Source organism: Tachyglossus aculeatus, chromosome 7 (genome assembly GCF_015852505.1).
Source record: "Tachyglossus aculeatus isolate mTacAcu1 chromosome 7, mTacAcu1.pri, whole genome shotgun sequence".
Lineage (NCBI taxonomy): Eukaryota > Metazoa > Chordata > Mammalia > Monotremata > Tachyglossidae > Tachyglossus > Tachyglossus aculeatus.
In genome coordinates, this window is record NC_052072.1 from 62,789,374 (window position 1) to 62,813,806 (window position 24,433).

Consider the following 24,433-nt stretch of genomic DNA (forward strand, 5'->3'; position numbering starts at 1 on the left):
CTACTGGGTTTGCCACTGGTTCAACTGCTCCAAACCTGAGTAAGCAGTGCAACTATAATACTTCAAAAGGCAGCATGCAAACCATTGAAAAGGCTAAATATCACTCTCCTGGGGAATAACCTCCGAGGGTTGCCAATTCACCTTAGCAACAAACTTCTTACCATCGACTAAAGCACTTAATCACCTTACCCCCTCTCCCTTTCCTCTCTGCTTTCCAACTATGACACAGCATACACATTTTGCTTCTCTAATGCCAATTTACTCACTGGACCGCAATCTCCTCTCAGGCCTGGAATACCTTCCCTCTTCAAATCTGACAGATGATAACTCTCTTCACCTTCAAAGCCTTATTAAAAGCATATCTCCTCCAAGAGGCCTTCCCCAGCTAAGTCCCCATTTCCTCTTCTCCCACTCCCTTCTGCATCAGTTGAATTTGCACCCTTTATTCATCTCTCCCTAAACCCCACGGCACTTGTGTCGATATCTGTAATTTACTTATTCCTATTAGTATCTGTCTCCCCCTCTAGACTGTAAGCTTGTTGGGGGCAAGGAATGTGTTTATACCAATGTTATATTGTTCTCTCCCAAGCTCTTAGAGCAGTGCTCTGTACATACTGAGTGCTCAATAAATACGATTAATGGATTGAATAAATAAATCTTCAAAGCACTCTGTGACAACTTAGCAGCCTCACTGGAACAAGGAGCTCTAGCTTCAGGATACACGTGAACGGTGAAAGAAAGTGATAGAAAGGCAAGGAGACTGGTTTGATGGAAACAACTGATTGGAAAAAAAACCTTTTGTAGCAAATAAATACATCACTAACACCTTGCAATGTCTCATGATCAGAAGAAAACGCTAGTCTATAAACTCCTGCATGGGAAAACAGAGACCAAGCTCAGAAACAATCATGACCAGAGGTGAGATGCCAAAGTTAAAGAGAACAGAGTGCTGTCTGCCACAAAACTAAGGGTTTTCCTCATCTCTAAAGAGTTTGTATTGCCCCTTACTCTGCTTTGACACCACTGAAGAGTATGAAAGGAACTTCTGTCATCACAACAAAGGGGAAATCTATTAATCAGTGCTATTTACTGAGAGCTTACTATGTGCAGAACACTCTTCTAAGCCCCCGGGAGAGTGCTACTGAAAGCTCACCTCCTCCAGGAGGCCTTCCCAGACTAAGACCCCCTATTCCTCTGCTCCTCCTCCCATCACCCTGACTCCCTCTTCTCTACCTGCCCTCCCCGCCCCACAGCACTTGTGTATATATGCACATACTTATTATTCTATTTTATTAATGGTGTACATATCTATAATTCTATTTATTTATATTGATGCCTGTTTACTTGTATTGATGTCTGTCTTCCCCATTCTAGACTGTGTGCCTGTTATTGGGCAGGGATTGTCTTTGTTGCAGAATTATACTTTCCAAGCGCCTAGGACAGTGCTCTGCATACAGTAAGCACTCAAATACAATTGAATGAATGATTGAATACAAAGAAATAGAGAAGCAGCATGGCCTAGTAGAGCACAGACTTGAGTGTTAGAGGAACTGGGTACTAAACTCAGCTCACCATTTGTCTACTATGACATCTTGGGCCAGTCACAATTTCTCAGTGCCTCAGTTACCTCATCTGCAAAATGGAGATTAAGACTTTAAGCCTATGTTGGACAGGGACTGTGTCCAACCCGATTATCTTGCATCTACCCCAGTTCTTAGTAGTGTCCGGCACTGAAACAAATACCATTAAAAAAGGGCTGGTAAACACAATCCTTGTCCTCATTCAGCTGTGTCCCCTCTCTGAAGTGTAATTTGATGACTGTCTCTCCCTTTAGACTGTAAGGTCCTTGTGGGCAGGGATAGTGTCTACCAATTCTATTGTATATGTAGGCATGTGAAGAACAGAATGTGAAGGGATGAACTTAACTAGGACCTTTGAGGAGATAACTTCTCAGTCAAAGTCATGAGAAATGAAGAAGCACTAAATGAAATGGCATTTCTGGAGAACACTGTCAACATGTACATCCATGCCTTGTCTATGCCCACAATGCATAGTGCACAGAAACCATAATGCATCTGTCTATTTTGATTTATCTTTTCCCCCCATTCCTGTCTCAGTTCTAGAGCAAAGTCATCTCGGATTTCCCACTCTTCATTCTTGAGTACAATTTAAACAATAAAACATTGACAGACCAAGTGGTTGGGTTTCTAGCCCTTCCACAACCTTCTGTGTCTCTACACTTCCCAGACCAGAGTGACGGTTGAAATTTTTAGAGGCCAGAATGTCTTAAAATTAGACAGACTTGTACAGACACTGGCATAATCACTAAATGGCCAGGCAGCTTTGCCTGAGATTTACAGAGCTGAGTCACTAGTGTGTTTGTAATTTATGAACAATACAACTCTCTCCTCCTGTCACACTTCAGCATGTGGAACTGTAACAGTTGTGGTTATCCTTTTTGTTGTTAAAAAGTTACCCTATCATCTCGGACAAATCATCCTCTCATGCTTCATCTTCAATAATGAATGAAACGGAATAAATTCCCCTTAACGAAGAAATGTTCACCTGGCATCTAGAAACTGGGGAAATCTATTAGGTGATTCAAGATATGCCTTTAGCATCTGAATTGCCAAGGGATTCAGGTTCTCTTTCTTCCACTTGACTGCCTTTCATCTGGATCCACCAGCTCCCAAGCAATACTAAACTTATTTCCCTCCCAATCAGTACAGCTCTCTCAAATGTGGAAATAAACACTGTGCATGGCCTATATTTATGAAATGAGTTTTGCTGCTTTATCATTTCCTTGAAAACATCCTCCAAATCCATACCCAAAGCCAGCCCTGGATTCGACCTTGAGAATAATACTCACTTTTAGCAAAGATCAACAGTCAGAAATTGAATCTCCCTTTTCTCCCTTGTCAGTTTCTCACCTGAAGTTTTTGTTTTCATTTATTTTAATGTCCTCCAAGATGCAGGAGGAGTAGCCATTGTGATAATGAAAGCCGTGTTTATATCTTTCTCTTCTTCCTAGAAGACCAGCTGCTACTTTTTTCTATCGGCACAAGCCAGAAGACCACTGTGGCTGAAAAAGCAGGGGCATTTTGGAGGCTAGAGCGGGAGAGATGTCCTTGAGCAAGGTCGATGGGGCTGCTCTATGGCTTAGCAACTATGCTGGGCCTTGGATCCCCAGGGTTTATATTAAGGAGAAAGTGGATCTGAAATATAGTGTATCTGAAGCCAGCCAGCTGGGACCTGAGTCCTCAGCACCAGTGTGCTTCCAAGTTCATTCATGTATTCAATTGTATTTATCAAAACACTGTACTAAGCATTCTGGAGAGAACAATTTAACAAATAGACACATTCCGTGCCCACAACGAGCTCACAGTCTAGAGGGGAAGACACATATTAATATACATAAATGAATTACAGCTCTATACATATGTGCTGTGGGAATGGAAGGGAGGATGAATGAAAGGAGCAAGTCAGGGTGATGCAGAAGGGAGTGAGAGAAGAGGAGAGGAGGGCTGAGTCAAGGAAGGCTTCATGGAGGAAATGTGCCTTCAATAAAGCTTTGAAGTGGGGGAGAAGTTGAACTTGGAAGAACTGCTCAGAAGTCTAACTGACCCAGCCAAGTTTTGGAGGACTAGATACCAGAGAAGGAAACAAAAACAGTGCCTCCTTCAAGTTGGTCCAGACCATTTGCATTCAGGGAATATTACGGGTTGGAGTTCTGTTTGTGCCAAATGGGACCATTTTAGGATGGATTGGGGGTGAGAAAGGGCTTCCACATGACTGGAAATGCCTGGCCACTAGGCTACAAAGTGACATTAGAAACAGAGCATCCTAGGGCAAACAGCATGGGTCTTGAAGTCTGGTTCTAAGACAGAGTTAAGTGTTTATTTGCCAATGTACCAATTTCTGGGGTAGATATCATCATCAAGGTATTTACTGAACTCATATTGTACACACAGTGTAATACAAGAGAAGCAGCGTGGCTCAGTGGAAAGAGCCCGGGCTTGGGAGTCGGAGGTCATGGGTTTGAATCCCAGCTCTGCCACATGTCTGCTGTGTGATCTTGGGCAAGTCACTTCACTTCTCTGAGCCTCAGTTACCTCATCTGTAAAATGGGGATTAAGATTGTGAGCCCCATGTGGGACAACCTGATCACCTTGTATCCCCCCAGTGCTTAGAACAGTGCTTTGCACACAGTAAGCACTTAACAAATGCCATTATTATTATTATTATCATTACAACAGAGTTGATAGATATGCTCCCTGCCCACAACAAGCTTACAGTCGAGAAGGGAAGTTACACAAGATATTCAGGTCGGACACTGTCCCTGTCCCACTTGGAGCTTGAAGTCTAAATAGGAGAGAATCATTTAATGGATGAGGAAACAGACCCAGAGAAATGAAATGACTTGGCCAAGGTCACTGAGCAGGCAAGTGGTAGAGCTGGAATTAGAGCCCAGGTACTCTGGCTCCCAGGGCCATGCTCCCCCAGGACCCGGATGCTAATCTGACTCTTTGATTTGCTGTGGGAGTTGTAGATTAATAACTGTAGTTGTAGATTCTTTTGGCTGCTTAGGCATTTCCATGGAGTAGTAAGGTCCCGAGGTTGAAAGGGAATGTAGGTCAGAGGACTCTGACCATGCACCATCTCCCCAGAACCTAGAGAATAGGTCCGTAAATCCACACAGGCCTTAGTTTTCACAGGTAAAGAAGAACAATAACCTGCCATCAGAGTTTCTTTGAAGAACAGCATAGACAGCCTCCTGGCCCCCAGCATTTCCAAACTGGTGTTAATAGTTGGTTTGCCTTAACCTGATTCTTTACCCTTTAGGAAGGCAAATTGCCTGTGACAACTGCAACGATGCTTCTTAATAAAATAGTCTCATAAAAACTGTTTATAAGACTGTCAATTCCCCTGTTCAAACACCCCTCATCTTGTGCCTGCAGCATAGACACTGTAATGGGTAATGTCTATGCTGTTAAGATGTTTTTTTACCTTCTAGATCTGAGCATGCTGAATGGACTCCCTATATAGAACTACTAATAATGATATTACTACTACTAATAATAATAGTGATATTTGTCAAAGTGCTTACTAAGGGTCCAGCAGGGCTAAATTATGAGATAGATATAAGATAATCAGGTCAGATGGTCCTTCCCCGACATGGGGCTCACAACTTAAGGGTATTTCATCCCCATTTTACACTTGAGAGATCTGAGGCACAGAGAAGTAATTAAGAGAAGCAGCTTGGCTCAGTGGAAAGAGCCAGGCTTTGGAGTCAGAGGTCATGGGTTCAAATCCCAGCTCCACCAATTGTCAGCTGTGTGACTTTGGGCAAGTCACTTCACTTCTCTGGGCCTCAGTTACCTCATCTGTAAAATGGGGGTTAAGACTGTGAGCCCCCCATGGGTCAACCTGATCACCTTGTAACCTCCCCAGCACTTAGCACAGTGCTTTGCACATAATAAGTGCTTAGTAAATGCCATTATTATTATTATTATTGCCACAGGTCACAGAGCAGGCAAGTGACAGAACCGGGAAGAGAGCCCAACTCTCCTGAGTTCCTGGCCCATGCACTTTCCACTAGCCCACACTGCTTCCTTAATATTAAAAAAGTTCCTATACTGAAGCTCCAAAGTTGGATATCTTTCTGTTGATTTAGAGATGCTGATCTAGTTAAGAAGCCAGTTAAAGTTAGGGCATTAGGACAAGAGGTGTCATAATCTCTTCATCCCTAATTGCATCTCTGACCAGTCAGGACCATTCACTCACTCATTCAATCATATTTATTGAGCGCTTACTGTGTGGAGAGCACTCTATTAAGCGCTTGGAAAGTACAATTCAGCAACAGAGACAACCCCTATAGATCTCTTCCCACAGCCTCCCTTGCATTCCCCAGCAACACCCTGTTCCTCCTTGACTGTGATCCCCCAGAGGGACAAGGACCACATCTAATTCCCACTTGTATATTCTCTCCCAGCATTTACTACAGTGTTCTACACACAGAGAAGCAGCATGGCCTAGTGGAAAGAGGGTGGTCCTTGGAGTCTGAAGAGTTCAAATTCTAGCACTGTCACTTGCCTGCTGTGTGACACTGTGCAAGTGACAACTTCTCTGTGCCTTAGTTCCCTCAACTGTAAAATGGGGATTAAAATCCTACCCCTCCTACTTAGACTGTGGTGGGACAAAGACTGAATCCATCCTGATGATCTTGTATCTAGCCCAAAGGTTAGTACAGTGCTTGACACATAGTAATTGCTTAAGTACCAGTATTAGTACCAGTATTAAGCACTTAGTGATTACTATTACTGCTCCTTATCTCAGAAGGTATTGCCTAGGCATAGCCCCCTAGGGAGAAGGGAATGAAGGCAAGGCATTTTCCTCTGTCTGTAGCCCACAAGGGAGGATGCACCCTGATAGAGAACTGCTCAGGCATGAGTAAAGTAGCATGCTCTGGAATAAAACCAGGCAGCACCAGGGCCATATGAGGGGAGACTAGCTAATACAAGTCAGCTGGGCAGGACAGCATTAAAAAAGCCCATACCCCCTGGGGCACAACATGCAAATAATTAAGAATGATAAGACTATAACAGTGGTATTAAGTGCCAAGCACTGTACTAAGTATTGAGGTAGATACAAGATAATCAGGTCCCACATAAGGTTCACATTTTAAGTTGAGGGAACACAGCTGCTGAATCCCCATTTTGCAGATGAGGGAACTGAGGCACAACGAAATTGAGTGATTTGTCCCAAGTCACACAGCAGATAAGTGGGAGAGTTGGGTTAGAATTAAGGGCCTTTGATTCCCTGGCCCGTGGTCTTTGCATTAGACCATGCTACAGGAGAGGAAGCCATTCAGTCTTCTTCACTAGTTGGACCAATATTAGACTGTGAATCTCACATGTGGATTCTTTCCCAGGGCTTAGCACAGTGCTCTGCATAGAGTAAGCACTGAATACTATTATTACTACGATGACTGTAGAAGATTGTATCCAAATACACACCCTGCACTTTAACCAGGTTTTGGCAGAAACTGAGAAGAGCTGAGAAGAGTGAAATAAATGATGAAACAAATGGAAAATTGACCCTGGGTGGGGAGAGGTGAAAGGACTGGGGTTGTTTGGCCTGGAGAAGAGAAGGCTGAAGGTGTTCAGAATTGCCGTCTTCACATCTATTTTGTTTTCATTTCAATCATATTTATTGAGCATGTATGTGCAGAGCACTGTACTAAGAACTTGGGAAGTACAAGCTGGCAAGGGGGCCTCAGCTGACAGCTGTTCTCTATGCCACCCAGAGGCTCAAACACAATGCAAAGAGTTGAGGGGTTTAATTCCAGTGGGGGCCAGGAGTAGTTTTCATGGTGGGTAGGGGGTAAGGAATCTTTATGGGAGCAAGAGTCAATTGGTTTAGTTTAGTTGCTCACTTGCAGGAAGCAGGGCTGTTCCCTGGGGACACCAACTAGCTCTGAGCCAAGGGTCTGTGTGCTCCCTCTTCCCCTTCATGGAAAGGTTCTGTCAAGGGAGTGGGTGCTTTAGCCTTGGAGAATTTAGCACTAGCCGGCACTGTTTCTACCCCCAGGACATCTGATACAGCCATGGGAGATTCGTAGACAAGACTGGCACAGACAGATTCTGTCACCATCATTCCTCTGTGGAAAAACAGTCCCTGGAGATGCACACCTTAAATTTCAGGCAGGGTGGGAGTGGTGAGGATTAGTGGAAAGCGCATGGGTCTGGGAGTCAGAGGTCTAGAGACTTGGGTTCTAATCCTGCCCCCACCATGTTGCCTGCTGTGTGATCTTGGGCAAGTCACTCAACTTCCCAGGGCCTCAATTTCACCTGCCAAATGCAGATTCAATACCTTGTATTAATACTGTGAGCCCTCTGTGGGACAAGGACTATGTCCAACCTAATTAACTTGTATCGACCTCAATGCTTAGAACAGTGCTTGACACACAGTAGGCTCTTAAATACTATTAAGATGTTTATGATTAATGCAGAGCCCAGAGTGGGAAAAAGAACCTACAAAAAAAGAAGAAATTTGACACCTTGGAAATACCACTTCCCACTCAAACCTGGGCCCATAGACAACCGGTGAGCCACAGTGTGGCTTAATGGATAGAGCAGGGGTCCTAGGAATCAGGTCATGGGTTCTAATCCCGGCTCCACCACTTGTCTGCTGTGTGACATTGGGCAAGTCACTTAACTTCTCTGTGTCTCAGTTACCGCATCATAAAATGGGGATTAAGAGTGTGAGCCCCATGTGGGACAGGGATTGTGTCCAACCTGATCAACTTGTATCTACCCTAGTGCTTAGAACAGTGCTTTGCACGTTGTAAGCATTTACCAAATACCATAACTATAGAGATGGGCCACCTACTTGCCTGGATCAAGTGACCTGGTAAAGCCTGACCCCAGGATGCACAAGCACAAAGACTATGAAAAAGTGAAATGCATTTTCTACACCAGCCAGGTGAAACCTTGGAAAAGCTCCACAAAACCTTCTTATGTGGAGACAGGAAAAGTATCAACTACTGTGTGCTCCATTAAGAACTCAGTTGGGAAAACTTCCTTTGGGTATTTAGTGGGTTAAAGCCTACTGCTGGAACCATTTTAAAGATAATTACTAGCACTTCTGCTGGGATTTCCCAAGTGAGACCCAATGTACTGAACAGGCACCATTTCCCTGAACCTCCAATAGTTCATTCACTCACAATCTCCTTCTAACATAGTAAAGGGAAGAAGGGAGTCAGTCAGTCGTAATTACTGAGCACTTACTGTGTGCAGAACACTGTATTAAGCACTTGGGAAAATACAACAAACAGACATGTTCCCTGCCCACAAGCTTACAGTGCTTGGCACATAGTAAGTACTTAAAAATCACAGGAATCCCCCTTCTCCCCCCTCTCTGTGGTAAACTGATGGTGGTGACAGGGTGAGGGGCCACAAACTGACACCGGGGAAGTCAATCGATCTATCGTACTTATTGAGCGCTTAGCAGAGAATTCATTCAATCGTATTTATTGAGCACTTACTGTGTGCAGAACACTGTACTAAGTGCTTGGGAAGTACAAATCGGCAACATATAGACAGACGGTCCCTACCCAACAGCGGGCTCACTAAGCACTTGGCAGAGTGCTCAGAAATCTACAGTGGCTACCAATCAACCTACACATCAGGCAAAAACTCCTCACCCTCGGCTTCAAGGCTCTCCATTCACCTCGCCCCCTCCTACCCCACCTCCCTTCTCTTCTTCTACAGCCCAGCCCGCACCCTCCACTCCTCTGCCACTAATCTCCTCACTGTGCCTCATTCTCACCTGTCCCACTGTCGACCCCCAGCCCACATCCTCGCCCTGGCCTGGAATGCCCTCCCTCCGCACATCCGCCAAGCTAGCTCTCTTCCTCCCTTCAAAGCCCTACTGAGAGCTCACCTCCTCCAGGAGGCCTTTCCAGACTGAGCCCCCTCCTTCCTCTCCCCCTCCTCCCCCTCCCCATGCCCCCCGCCACCTCCTTCCCCTCCCCACAGCACCTGTATATATGTGTACATGTTTGTACATATTTATTCTATTTTATTTTGTTAATATGTTTTGTTTTGTTCTCTGTCTCCGCCTTCCATACTGTGAGCCCGCTGTTGGGTAGGGACCATCTCTATATGTTGCCAACTTGTACTTCCCAAGCGCTTAGTACAGTGCTCTGCACACAGTAAGCGCTCAATACGATTGAATGAATAAATGAATGAATGAATACAATACAACAATAAATGGACACATTCCCTGATCACAACGAGTATGCAGTGTTTAGCATTAAGTTCTTAAAAATCACAAAGATCCCCCCATTCCTGTGCTGCTGACACTGGGGAACTCAATCAAATCAATCGATCGATTGTATTTATTGAGTGTTTACTGGGTGCACAGCACTGTGCTAAGGGCTTGGGAGAGTAAAGTCTCGGAAAGGTTGAAGAAGTGTCTACTTTCTCTGTTACTGAGTCATAATGAATCCCAGGGTCCTAAAGACCTCAGCTAGTGGCAAACCCCAGGGCCAGTGCATTCAGTCTAATTGATCTTTTAAGACATTTACCTGGAGCAGGTTCTCTCACCCTTAGAGGGGGTCCTCGGAAACCACTTTCTTTCCTGTTGAACACCAGTTCAGAGGTGTTTGGGAGCTGTCTTGGACTTTCCTTGTCCAATTTCACCAGAGACAAAGCTGCCTGGGCATTCATGCTGCCCATCTGGCCAGGGGGACACTTTGTGGACAAGGATTGGTTCTACCAACTCTACTGACTGTACTCTCCCAAGCACTTGGTACACTGCTCTGCACACAGGAGGCACTCAAATATGCACAGGAGGCATGGCAGAGTAGATAATAATAATAATGGCATTTGTTAAGTGCTTACTCTGTGCAAAGCACTATTCTAAGATAGACACTGGTTTAGGAGTCAGAAGGATCTCCATTCTAATCCCAGTTCTGTCATTTGTCTTGTGGGTGATCTTGGGCAAGTCACTTCACTTCTCTGTGCCTCAATTACTTCATCTGTAAAGTGGGGATTAAGACTATGCCCCATGTGGTAAATGGAAGGTGTCTTGTATCTTCCCCAGTGCTTAATACACTGTCTGACATAGTAAGGGCTTAATGCTGTAAAAAAAAAAAAAAAACTACCACTGATTGACTGATTTGTAGTGCAAACGAGCACTGGAAGCAGAATGCGGATCTAACAGAGCCTCAAGTTTCAGTGAGACTCACACTGCTGTTGCCTGATCTTCCCAAAATTCCCCAAGTTGGTAGAAACGTTCCCTGCCCACAAATCTATTGGATATGGAATAATGCTGGTATGTGACACCCCATCTCAACTCTACAGCATGGAGAGCAAAGAAACCACTTCAGAACTCAACAATTACAGCTGGTAAAACATGTTTGTTTTAACTCTTGAGACCCAAGACATGGTCTCCTTTCTTGAATGGAGCTTCACATGGATGGAAACAAACAGGCCAAGAACACCAGTTGCACCACAGTGCATAAGAATCAGAGCAAAATAGCACAACTTCTCTGGAGTAATGGAAGGAATCACAGGCCCACGTATAAGTTCAGCGAACTTCCGTAAGAAACCTTTTTGTGTATCTGTATGACCTCATTACACTACAAACATGACTCATTGATCACGATATGTTAAAACGTCTGCCTCCCCTTAAAATATCTGTCTCCCCCTTGAACCTGTAAGCTCCTTGTGAGCAGGGAACATGTCTACCAACTCTGTTATACTCTATGTTTACAGTAAATGCTCAATAAATACCATCGATTGATCGAAAGGGTATCCAGTATTCTTTTGTGCCATCAGGTGCTACCCTACTTTGGTGGTCATTCAAAGACTTCCTCTCCCACCAAAATACCCCCAATGCCTTTACTACCCAGGCTTACCCATCATAACAGTATTGTTATTTTGTACTCATCCAAGCGCTTCATGCAGCACTCTGCCCACAATAGGCACTCAAATACAACTGACAACCCTAGGTGGGTCTATCAGAAGATTCCAGCTACTGAGAAACTAACATGGGACTTATTCAGACCAGGCACTCTGTGCTCATGCTGTGCCCACCACACAAACAGACCTTGAACACACTTGCCCTGCAGGGTCTGACTGCTGTAAAATGATGCAAACACCCATCTGCCTCATCTCGCCATCCTACAGAGCCTGTGACGCACAGATCAGCACGAAAGTGATCCATGTTTATGCCAGCTCAACAGGGGAAGAGCTTTCTTAGTATGCTTCCCACTGTTTTCCACAGTGCTTGACACTCATCAGTTATCCTGTCACAGCTAATTGGTTCCCTGCAGATGTTTGTTTCCCTGACCCATTCTTTACAGGCTGGCCATTCACCTGCCTGGAAGCGTGAAGCCAGACTAGATAACCGCTGGAAGTGATCCAGCTGTGGAATTCTATGAGTTCCCCCTTTCATCCTAATGCAGATCAAGGCTTTATTAGAATCCCAGCCTGCTCCCTGAGTGTAACAGAAAACAATTAAATTTAAAAGAGGCCGTTTATCCACGCAGCGTAAGTGGTGTCAGATCGAAGTGCCCGCTCTCTCTCAACTCTCAGGCCTCTTCTCGGCCGGGCCTTACTCTGCCACACTATGAATCCCTAGTGCCCTCATGTGGCAGATTCATTCATTCATTCAATCATATTTATTGAGCACTTACTGTGCACAGAGCACTGTACTAAGCGCTCAGGAAGTACAAGTTGGCAACATATAGAGACGGTCCCTACCCAACAGCGGGCTCACAGTCTAGAAGATCTGCAAAGTCCTGCATTTAATCAAAACCTAGTGCTGGCATCCCAGAAAGAAAGGAGCAAATGCCAATTCTGTGTCTGACCCAATTAACTCGTACCCACCCCATCACCTAGAACAGTGCAGGACACATAGGAAGCGTTTAACAAATGCCAAAGAAAATTCTGCACAGCCGAATCGGAAGACATCAGGCGAAAGTTCCATCCGTATAGCCTTGAGAATGATACGCAGCTTCAAGCCTCAGTGCGCTACCGTCTGATGTTGTTCACTACAAGAAAGTGTGAGGTGGGTCTAGAAATCAGCGCTATTCCAAACTGGGGAGGCTTCTTAGCTTAGCAGCAGTTCATACCTGGCTGGGGCGGGAGGGTATAAAACTTAAAGAGAAGCAGCGTGGCTCAGTGGAAAGAGCACGGGCTTGAGAGTCAGAGGTCATGGGTTCCAATCCCAACTCCGCCACTTAGCTGTGTGACTTTGGGCAAGTCACTTAACTTCTCTGTGTCTCAGTTACCTCATCTATAAAATAGGGATTAAGACTGTGAGCCCCACGTGGGACAACCTGATCACTGATCACCCAGTGCTTAGAACAGTGCTTGCACATAGTAAGCGCTTATTATTATTATTAATATTATTATTATAAAACTTGAAATTTCCCAGCAAAGTAAAAAGAAAATCCCAACCCAAGAGTTCAGGGACAAGTTAATAAGGAAACACACCTGGAGGATCAAGTTGGTGGAAAGGGTCACATCTATCTGCTCTATTGCACTATTCCCAGCACTTAGTACAGTGCTTTCACTGTAAGCACTCAAATACCACTGATGAACTGATCACCTTGGATTCTCCTCTCAGACTCCAGGTGCTATTCTAATTGGACTCTGGTTTCTCCCAAACCAGCTCAGATGGGTAGAATTATTTCCCAAGAGAACCACTTCTAGGCTAAGGGGCACAACTGGGGCAGAGCAGGCAGGGAGACAGGAGTGTCTCTAGGCAGAACTAGGGAGTCCTACAGCTGGGAAGTCAGGAAAAGGAGATTCACAAAGACCACCCTCTCTCCAGCCCCGCAGCTAAATTTGAGCTTCTGAGATGCGAAACCCTGTCTCCCTAAGCCATGCAGACTTCAAAGCTACCTCTCATCATTTAAATGGTAATTGGCATTGTCTGAGTGCTCCTGAAGGGGCATAAGAAGGGTACTAATGGATATCTCTGAACTGTAAATGGAATTTAAAAAATAATTGGCCTTGAAGTGGAGAAAAATGTTAATGAATGCTCAGCATGAGAGGTAAAAACTGCTATTAGTGGAAGCTGGAACACGGCTCATTTGCAAACTCAAATGGTGAGCTTCTGCCAGGAGGGGATGAGCTCAGAAAATCGAGTGAGTGCAAAAGATGCAGCCATTTCCTCAGCTCCAAGCCAGGCTTTGCCCATTACTGGAAGGAAACTCAAGCTTCTGACCTAGAAATGAATTTCCACAAAGGGAGAAGCAGATCCACATAGCTGTCACGAAAGTGAGGCAGCTTCAACATTAGGAACAATCCCACAGGTCACAGGGTGAGGAGTCAGTGGCTAACCCCACACTGACTGTCCCAGCTGGTGACCTTACTCCAGGACAGGCCGGCCACCATTCAGAAGCCATTACTCACCGGTAGCGGACAAAAGGGGCCGATGGCTGAAAGAAGGTTGAAGAGAGACTCTTCAGAAAGTGGCCAGGATAGTCTAAAACAGCCTCTCTTACCTGTTGAGGGTCTTCAGGTGACTTTCCATGTTCAGGATGTCACGCATCTTGAATAGGAACCATTTGTCGATAGCTGTGAGCTTGACGATCTCATCCAGGGGCATGTTGTCATTCAAGGCCTAACAGAGGGATAGAGAGAGATGTTCAGTGCTGTGTGCCCTGGTTGTGTCTGGTTGGGTTGGAAACACCTAGCAAAAAATCCCATGCCATGTCTATCAGTGACCATCCCAAAAGGGCCAACAGTGCTCTCAACCTCATCCTCACTTGCAGAAATGAATGGCAGCAACACCTAGGAGAAATGTTCCATTCCCTGTTCCCAGGATTGTGCAAGTAGCAATTCGTTAACAATAGTTTGTTAATTCCTGCCTGCCTCTTTGGGCCAGAGAAAGAGCACCTGAATGTTCTACTGTAGGGAGGCTCTGGTAATCAATCATATTTATTGAACACTTACTATGTGCAGAGCACCATACTAAGAGCTTGGGAGAGTACAACACAACAGAATTAGGAGAAACATTCCCTGACCATGATGAGTTTACAATCTAGAGGGGGAGATGGACATTAATATGAATTAATACAGTACCCTCCCTATCACTGTCTACGGATGGCATGGTTGGGGTTCTTATATTCTCCCTATCACTGTCTTGAGCCTGCATAGTGGGTCTTCCTACTGACCCTGGATCGGGGCTTCCTCTGGAATATTTCCTCTGTGGTTTATCTTCCCCTGATCCATTTCACCTGGTCAGAGTGGGAGGGAAGGGCAGAGGGAAGGACAAGACTTCATGCCAGAAGAGCAGGAAACCTTGGCTAAATGATCACTAAATGAAAGGGCATTTTATCTTTTTTCAGAGCTCAGTGTTCTGCCTTCCCTGCCCTCAATCACCACGGCTGTCAACAAGGCAATGAGCATCAGACAAGGGATAAAGAAATCTAAACATCACATCCGAAAGAGTCTTGAGCAGATGAGCTACGTTTTTCAATCAAATGCCAAGAAGCTCCATAAAGTTGCTTAATTTCACTTTTATTACTGGTGTTTTAGAAAACCATTTACCTTCCCTGAGAAAAAGCAATCAAATGGTATACAGAAAACAAAACAGCCTAGGATGATAGATGACAGAAAAATCCCAAATAAAGAATTAAATTCACATGTGGTTATAAGTTAAGCAATTTTCTTTTTTATGGTCTTAATTTCTTTGAAGCTCCTTGCTCAAGACTCATGCTTGTTTAATCCAGTCAATCAATTAATGTGGACTTTACTAAGTGCTTACTCTGTGCAGAGCACTGCACTGTGTGATTGGAAGGGTGCACTACAATAGAGTGGGTAGACATTCCATGTACACAGGGAGAAACTGAACAAATGATTACAAGTTGTTTCAAACTTCTACATTGTCGCCATCATTTCTCTTGCCAGAAAGGGCCTCAGCTATCAGAGCTGGCAGGCCTAGTAATTCTAATATTAGTAGTAGTTATTTATTCAGCACTTACTGTGTGCAGAACACTGTACCAAGCACTGGGAGAGAATGCACAGGTGGGGATTAGACATGGTCCTTATCCCTCAGGAGGGTGATAAGAGGGTGATCTCAGAGGGTGATATCCATTTCTGACTGAAGAAAGACCCAACTGATCCTCCTCTAGACTGTAAACTCTTTGAGAATAGGGAACATGTCTAATAACTCTGTTGTATTGTACACTCCCAAATGCTTAGTACAGTGCACTGCATATAGTAAGCACTTAATAAATTCCACTGATTGATCAGTTGATAGGGACCCTCCATCTTGGATCTGGTTCGAACACAACTGTCAGGACTACCATTCAGTCGTGAGAAGCTTTGTCAGGGGGCACTACTGAAAACGGAAACTTCTGAATGACTGAGTATCCATTAATCCCTCTGTATATCTTTGTAGGTATTTATTACTCTATTTATTTATTTTATTGTACATAGTTATTCTATTTATCTTATTTTGTTAATATGTTTTGTTTTGTTCTCTGTCTCCCCCTTCTAGACTGTGAGCCCACTGTTGAGTAGGGACCGTCTCCATATGTTGCCAACTTGTACTTCCCAAGTGCTTAGTACAGTGCTCTGCACACAGTAAGTGTTCAATAAATATGATTGAATGAATGAATGAAATTACATAATTCCAATCAGCGGGGTGCTTCTGGCTGGCGGTGGCGGGGGAAGCACAGGAGGGCCAACTGTGGACACTTGGAAGAAGGCATAATTATGTGAGTCACTGCCCTGGCAGGAATGGCTAGGAATTAGTGTAGCCTAGTGGAAACAGTAAAGGCCTGGGAATCACAGGACCTGGGTTCTAATTCCAATTTTGCCACTCACCTACTGTGTGATATTGGGCAAGTCACTTAACTTCTCTGTGTTTGTTTCCTGGACTGTAAAATGGGGATTGAATACCCGTTCTCCCTCCTTATATTGTGGGCTCCATGTGGGACAGGAGTTGTGTCCAACCGGATTAACTTGTAGTTACCCCAGTGTTCTGAACAGTGCTTGACACGTACTTCCCAAGCGCTTAGTACAGTACTCTGCACACAGTAAGCGCTCAATAAATATGATTGATTGATACACAGTATGCATTTAAATACCATTAAAAAAAATAACACAGGGTGCTCACAGTGGGGATCTTCACCTTCTGTGACAGACGTTGGCCAGGACAGACTGCCAGAGGCTCCAGGACCAATTCTGACCTGTGAGCTCATTGTGGGGAGGAATGTGTCTAATTGTTGTTATATTGTACTCTACAAAGTGCTCAGTATAGTGAACTCAGTAAGTGCTCAATAAATACAATTGAATGAATGAACGGTACAAGCTTCCTTCTCCAAAGCTACCTGAACAGAGAGCAAAGCAATTGCTGGCAATCATCAAAGTGATTGACGGCAAAGCGGTTTGGCCTAGTTGAAATAACATGGGACCTCAGAGTCAGAGGACCCAGGTTTTAATCCCCGCTTTGCCACTTAATAATAATAATAATAATGGCATTTATTAAGCACTTACTATGTGCAAAGCACTGTTCTAAGTGCTGGGGAGGTTACAAGGTGATCAGGGTGTCCCACAGGGGGCTCACAGTCAATCCCCATTTTACAGATGAGGTAATAGGCACAGAGAAGTGAAGTGACTTGCCCAAAGTCACAAAGCTGACAATTGGCGGAGCTGGGATTTGAAGCCATGACCACCGACTCCAAAGCCCGTGCTCTTTCCACTGAGCCATGCTGCCACTTGTCTGCTGTGTGACCTTGGGCAAATTACTAAGCTTCTCTGTGCCTCAGTTACCTAATCTGTAAAATGGGGATTATAACTGTGAACCCTTTGGGGCAGGGATTATACTATAGCCAGACTAGCCTATATCTATCCCAGTACTCAGTACAATACGTGGCATGTAGTATGTGCTTAACAAATATCTTTTTAAAAAAAAATTGATTAGGCCAAGATAACCATGCAACAGAAACAAATCGCTGAGAAACCTAGCCTTTCCTTAGAATCCAGGGCAGGACTCAGGATTTGCCCACTTGGGATGTATGCTTCATTTTCAGTGTTTCTCCTCCCTCCAGCACTGCTCCCTGACACCCACAGGACATTCATCAATGTCTCCAATCACTGGGTTGCAATGGAAATGAATAGTGATAGCTATTGCCCAGTACAAGTCCTTCCCATGTCATCTGGGACACCAGCAATGCATACAACAGGTCTCTCCCTTTTATCCCAGAAGACAGGAAGTCAGACAGCTCCTCTTCCCATCTGCCAAGTCTTGCCTTCAGTTAGATGCTTACCCACTCCCTGCCATTGGGAAAGGATTAGAAATTTGCTTCATCACCGGATTCATTCCCAGGCCCAGAAGCCCCCAGAAATCATCTTTCCAGTGACCCCTCAGATTGCCTAGGCAGAATTATGGCATTTTGAAAAGAATCCATGTAGGAGAGCCCCTGGTCTGGAGGAAGGATTTCACCAGCCTTCCGTGTCCTTTTGCGGAGAAATTGAGGGAGAAAATAAGCATGGCCAGGCCTGCCTGGGCTGGCTAAACTGAACAGTGAAAGTCTGAATCCTGGCAGGGGGCTAGGTCTTTGCCGAAGAGTTCCTGCCTGGAATGTGCTGACCATAGTAGGGCTGGTGTTCTCCAACTAGGAGTCTGAGTCTCTGGATGCTCAAGCCCAGAAAGGGAGGACCCACCCCTCCCCCAACAACCTGCCCTCAGGGAGCTCATCGGATCTTCAAATGCCAGCATAAACACCATCAGGCTGAAACCACAAACAGCAATTTTTCCTTCTATCAGAATTTTGAAAGCCTTTCTTATTCTTTAAAGGATAAATTCACATTTGTCATCACCCATATGCATACACCCCCCCCCCCCCCGGCCCCCCACTCTCTGTCCAGTGCAACTCCTTGGTGTGAAAGAATCTGGATGTTAATGGAGAAGCAATACCCCTGCTTTCTTCAAGATCTAAAAAGGCATTCAGGTACATGTTGCTGGCCCAGTGTTAACTGCCCAACTCACCTTTGCAGAATCAAGGGAGAGTCCAAGCAGGGAAAACATGAAAGAAGATTAATAGGGCCCTTATTTTGTCATAAGAGAAGGAGCTTGTGGGTGGAAGTTGAGAAAAATGAACTTACTAGGAAGACCAATCAAATACTGGGTGAAAAATGACTTAAGATTTAGCGCTGTAGGAGAGAGGGAAGTTTCCAGCACCCTGAACAAGGCTCAGAAACAGAAAAACTGTTGTAGTCCAACAAGAAGGGGGAAAACAAGAATATAAATAGGGGCCTCTAGCATGGAAGGTCCCAATGTGGGTGGGCTCTGTCTTTAAAACCTTCTTGAAGCCTGATATACAGAGAAAGCAGGGAAGCAGAATGGCCAAGTGGATAGAGCACAGGCCTGGAAGTCAGAAGGACCTTGGTTCTAATCCCTGATCTGCCACTAGTTTGCTGTGTGACCTTGGGCAAGTCACTTCACTTCTACCTGCTTCAGTTACTTCATCTGTAAAATGGGGATTAATGCTGTGAGCCCCATGTGGGAAAGAGATTGTGAGAGAATCCAACGTGATTAACTTGTATCTACTCCAGCGCTTAATACAGTGCCAGGAACATACTAAGTGCTTCACAAACACCACAAAAAAGCCAGCTCCCTGGCAAATACTAATGTCTTTCTGGTAGCCTGCTTGATAAATGGGACCACTGGCTATTCCAGATGCCAAGCAGATGAGATTGACTGGAGTCTGTCCCCTGCATTTAATAATAATAATAATAAGAAGAAGAACAATAATGGTATTTGTTAAGCACTTACTATGTGCCAAGCACTGTGCTAAGTGCTGGGGGAGATACAAGTTAATCAGGTTGTCCCAGATGGGGCTCACAATCTTAACCCCCTTTTTACAGATGAGGTAACAGGCACAGAAAAGTTAAGTGACTTGCCCGAAGTCACACAGCTGATAAGTGGCGGAGCTAGGATTAGAACCCAAGACCTCTGACTCCCAAGCCCAGGCTCATTCCATTACGCCACGCTGCTCCAGTACTTAAAGCACTGCTCCCACAGTGCTCTAAAAAGATGCTTTCTCCACCAACACGGATGTATTCTGTGTTTTCTCCCCAAACTTGCATCCTTGCATTAGAGAAAGAGCAGAAAGAGCATGGGCCTAGGAGTCAGGAGACCTAGGTTCTAGTCATAGTTCTGCCACAGTTGCTGGCTGTGAGAGAGTAGGTGAATCACTTAACTTTTCTGTCCCTCAGTTTCATCAAACTAGTCTGTGAGCCCGTTGTTGGGTAGGGACCGTCTCTATAGGTTGCCTATTTGTACTTCCCAAGTGCTTAGTACAGTGCTCTGCACACAGGAAGTGCTCAATAAATATGATTGAATAAATGAATCAAACGTAAAATGGGGATTCCCATTCCCCTTCCTCCTGAGACTGTGAGCCCCACATGGGACAGGGATTGTATCTGACCTAGTGATCTTGAATCTATGCCAGGGCTAGTACTACAGTTATTATTTTCATCCAATGGGATGATTCCTGGGCCTGGCTCACTGTGATTCAGACGGTCTGGCTACCGCTCCTAGCCATGGTGGCTAAAGAGAGCCGTGCCTCATGCACTATGGACAGTTGTGGGTTCAGGGGGTCAAGAACCGACAGATTTGTGGCTTGGGGGGCTCGAAGCATTTCTTGAGCCATGATGGTACTGTTACTCTCTGGGGTCCAGAGGGAAGCTACATCCCCTGAAAGATGGCTATCCTGAACACCTACACCAGGTGCTGCTTCCAAACAGCTTGTAGTCCAAGCCAAAGTCCCCAAGCCCCAGACACAAGACTCCACTAAACCCCTCAATTAGCAGATGGGATTCTAAGAGTCTGTTTATTCCATTTAATGGCACCTGCAAGGGACTCTCAGGGCTTGGTCAAGCTGAGGAAGTCCCACCCCTACTGTAAACATGCTGACCGGAGAGGTAACCTCTTAAGAGCCCCAGGTGGGGCTAGGGTACATAGCACATGTGCACAGTTTGACGAACTAAGATTTAGGAGAATTGGTTCAGGTTGAAGCAATCTGGAACTTTAATCCCCTTGTTTTCAAGAGAAACCTGCTTCACTTTAGAGGAATTCCCTATCCATTGCCCTTCCAAGTAAAAGGAGAAAGAGCAATACACTAACAGGGATAAGATCACCCTATAAATCTCTTGGATATTTTGAAAAAAATCAAGCTTTCAAATGAATTAAGCACACTTGAATTAACTTATGGAAAAAGCCCTCTTGATTTGGAAGATTATCCTGCCACTGACCGCTTCCACATATCTTTCCTCAGGTGTGGAACTCTCTCCCTGACTCCATAAGCACAAGACCACCACTCTCCCCACTTTCAAAGCTTTATTAGAATCACATCTCTTCCAAGAGGCCTTACCTGATTAAACCCTCTTTTCCCCAAATTCCCTCTCCCTTCTGCATTATCTACGCATTAGAATCCATACCCTTTTGGGAGGGAACATGTCTACCAATTCTGTTGCATTGTCTCCCAAGTGCTCTGAATACTGCTCCACTCACAGTAAGATTTCGATAAATACCATTGATTGATGGAGTGCTAAAAGTGAAAGAAAACATCAGCCCACACAGATCGTACAATGGTGTGGTGGCTCAACTGATAAGTCAACCCTTACTTCCGGAATTACCTTGGCAATAGCATAGATGCGGGTGCTGGATGGGTCAGAAAGTTCCTTTTTGAGGTCCAGGTTGGATGCCCAGTCTTTGTTCATCGGCAGGCGGGTTGTGAAGCCGTCCACCGAGGGGTGGCACATTCTCAGCGCCTTCTGGAAGCTCTCCTCAAAGGTACGTCCAATCGCCATAACCTGCAGTGGAAATTAAACTTCACGTTAGCAGAACTGGTAAATTCTGGTTTCCTTGAGCAGTGGGGATGACCACAGAGGGAGAGAAGAGAAAAATAAGCCTGCATTTGAGAGTCTTCAGGGCAGGGAATACAAAAGGCCTTTCCCGATTAATTTCTAATCTCCACCTTATGACAACTTCAGTGTCAGCACTTTCACCCTGCCTAAACACATTTCCTCACATCCCCCACTGAGCTCTTATATTCTGTATTATATTCTGTATTCTAATACTTCTTCCTATCTGTACTATACTTTAGTGTCAGTCCCCTCTATTAGATGGAAAGCTCCTTGAGGGCAGGAATCATATCTCCTATCTTTATTGTACTCTCCCAAGAGCTCAGTACAGTGTTCTGCATGCAACAAGTGCTCAATAAATGACTGACAGATTATGAGAAGGAGAGTGGCCTAGTGGAAAAAAGCATGGGCCTGGAAGCCAGAGGACCTGGGTTCTAACTAACCCCAGCTCTGCCACTTGCATGCTGTATGACCTTGGGCAAATCAGTTCACTTTGCCTCAGTTTCCTCACCTATAAAATGGGCGCTCAATACCTGTCCTCCCTCCTACTAAGACAGTGAGCCCCATGTGGAAAAGCAACCAAGTCCAATGGGATTTACTTGTATAACCCCAGTGCTTAGAGTAGTGTTTGACAGAGTAAATGCTTAACAAATACCATCATCATAATCATCCTTAATAGCTGAGACTGAAACACTCCATTCATGTACACAGGTTTATTTATCATGCAGTTGATAGTCTTGCTTCTATGTGCTATGAAATATAAATTACACGTGATTTATTAGTCAATATTGGATGCTATCTAAAACTCTTTTTAGTCATCTTACCTTAACATGAATAGAAAATGAGAGATTTTTGGCCTCAAATATTAGCAAATGAGCTGCACTAGGGTATTAGTGGAAAAAGAGACAGTGAACAAAATGCCAACTAGAGCTCATTTGTATGCATTGGACAGCTAATGGGTAATAAGCTAATTGGATCAATAATTGATCAATTTTGCTTCATTTCATCCCACTTGAAAGTTCGCTGAAGATAATATTATTTGGAGACTACTGCCAATTTACAAGTTCAAGAATCAACTTTTTCCTGTTTTCAGACAACCCTCCCAAAGGCAGTGCAGAGACCTCCCAGGCCTCCTCAATCCCTACTCCCCTTCCCTGGGGCCCAGGGTAATAACTCCCTGCAGGGATTGCCCTGTCCAATAGGAACAAAATCTCTTCCTGATCAAAATGGACACTGAACAGGGATGGTCAGCTGGATCAGGAGCCTAGGCCTCACATTTGAAAGCTTCAATGGTGTGTGTGTATTTCTCCCTCTCTCATACCCACAAACTTTGTATTTTGGTTACACCTTTTAAAGTTATCACCTATTAAACGAGGTGTCCCAGAAAGGTTTGACTAAGCTACTTATGCCCAGAGAACATGTCTAACTCCATTATATTGTACTCTCCCAAGCACTTAGTACAGTGTTCTGCATTCAGCAAGTGCTCAATAAATACCATTGATTGATAAAGAAATGCTCAATTTACTAAATCAAGAGTACTGTAGTAAGCACTTGGAAGAGTATAATAGAGTTTACGATCTAGTGGAGGAGACAGATATTAAAATAAATTCCATTTAGGAAGGCAACCAAGTATAAGGATGTGGATATAAATGCTATAGAAGGTTGGGTGAGTACCTAAGTGCTCAGGGGATATGGACTTTAGCACTTAGTACAGTGCTCTACACACAGTAAGCTCTCAACAAGTACAATTGACCGACTTCAGTACATACGTGTTGCAGAAAGGAGAGACATGCGGGGCGGGGGGGGGGGGAGATTAAAGTTTATTCAGAAAAGGCTTCCTGGAGATGTGATTTTTAGCAGTTCTTTGAAGATGGTGGAGGGTGATGGTCTATCAGATATGAAATCAGAGGGCAGTCCAGTCTGGAGGGAAGATGTGAGCAATGTGTTGTAGTACAGTGAGTAGACTGGTAGTACAGGAGTGAAGTGTGAAGGTTGGGTTGCAGTGGAAGAAGAGTGAGGCTGCTTAGGAGGGAGAGAGCTGAGAGCTTTATAGCTGCTGGTGACTAGTTTCCACTTAATTTGGAAATCGATGGGCCATCAGAGATTTCTAAGGAGTGGGGAGACATGCACAGAACTTTTTTTTTAGAATAATGATCAGGGCAACAGAGTGAAATATGGACTGGAGAGGAGAGAGAGGCTGGAGTCAGGAAGGTCAGCGAGGAGACTAATGCAGTAGCAGAGATGGACTGTGACAAGTGCTTGGACCAGTGTGGTAGCAGTTTGGATGAAGAGGGAGGGGTGGCTTCTGGAGATGTGAAAATATAACTGGCAAAATTTGTTGACTGGATATGTGGGTTGAAGTAGAGAGATGAGTCAAGATTTTCTACTTCTGGTCCTGTCTTGAGGGGCAGAGGAAACAAAGACATAGACAGATGGATCAAGGAAAATCTCAATCATACCAATCAGTAAAGCTCTTCATATAAAAGGTTCATTTTCCCTTGTCTGTTCAAATGAGTTCTTCTCTTCTGTTGACATCCTAGGATGAAGGCACTAGCTAGCTGGATCCTCAGATGGGGAAGGCCTCCACCCCTACCCTGGATCCAAAGTAATGTGGGAGGAGTAAGGACAAGGGAGAGGGCTACTTCTAGCTCTTCCTTCTGGCCCTAAAGGATCCATTTGTCAAGTGCTCTTGTGAGGCTCTAAGGACCTGCTGCATGGGAGAGAAGCTAACCTCACATCACCACCTGCTCTCTCCCCCTCCCTCCAGGCTTGCATCTCCTCCTGCCTTCAGGACATCTCCATCTGGATGTCTGCCCGCCACCTAAAACTCAACGTATCCAAGACTGAACTCCTTGTCTTCCCTCCCAAACCCTGCCCTCTTCCTGACTTTCCCATCACTGTTGACGGCACTACCATCCTTCCCGTCTCACAAGCCACAAACTTGGTGTCATCCTCGACTCCGCTCTCTTGTTCACCCCTCACAACCAAGCTGTCACCAAAACCTGCCGGTCTCAGCTCCGCAACATTGCCAAGAC

The 24,433-nt window shown here is 44.8% G+C and overlaps 1 protein-coding gene across 1 annotated transcript in view; it reads right to left on the reverse strand.

Moving 5' to 3' along the window:
- CPS1 (carbamoyl-phosphate synthase 1) overlaps positions 1 to 24,433 on the reverse strand; it is a 154,615-nt gene that overhangs the window by 55,136 nt on the left and 75,046 nt on the right. Inside the window, exons 20-21 of the mRNA XM_038748821.1 lie at positions 21,171 to 21,347; positions 14,024 to 14,142 (exon numbers count right to left, since the gene is read on the reverse strand). Of these exons, the coding sequence (XP_038604749.1) occupies positions 14,024 to 14,142; positions 21,171 to 21,347 (296 nt within the window). The remainder of the gene's footprint in view (positions 1 to 14,023; positions 14,143 to 21,170; positions 21,348 to 24,433) is intronic.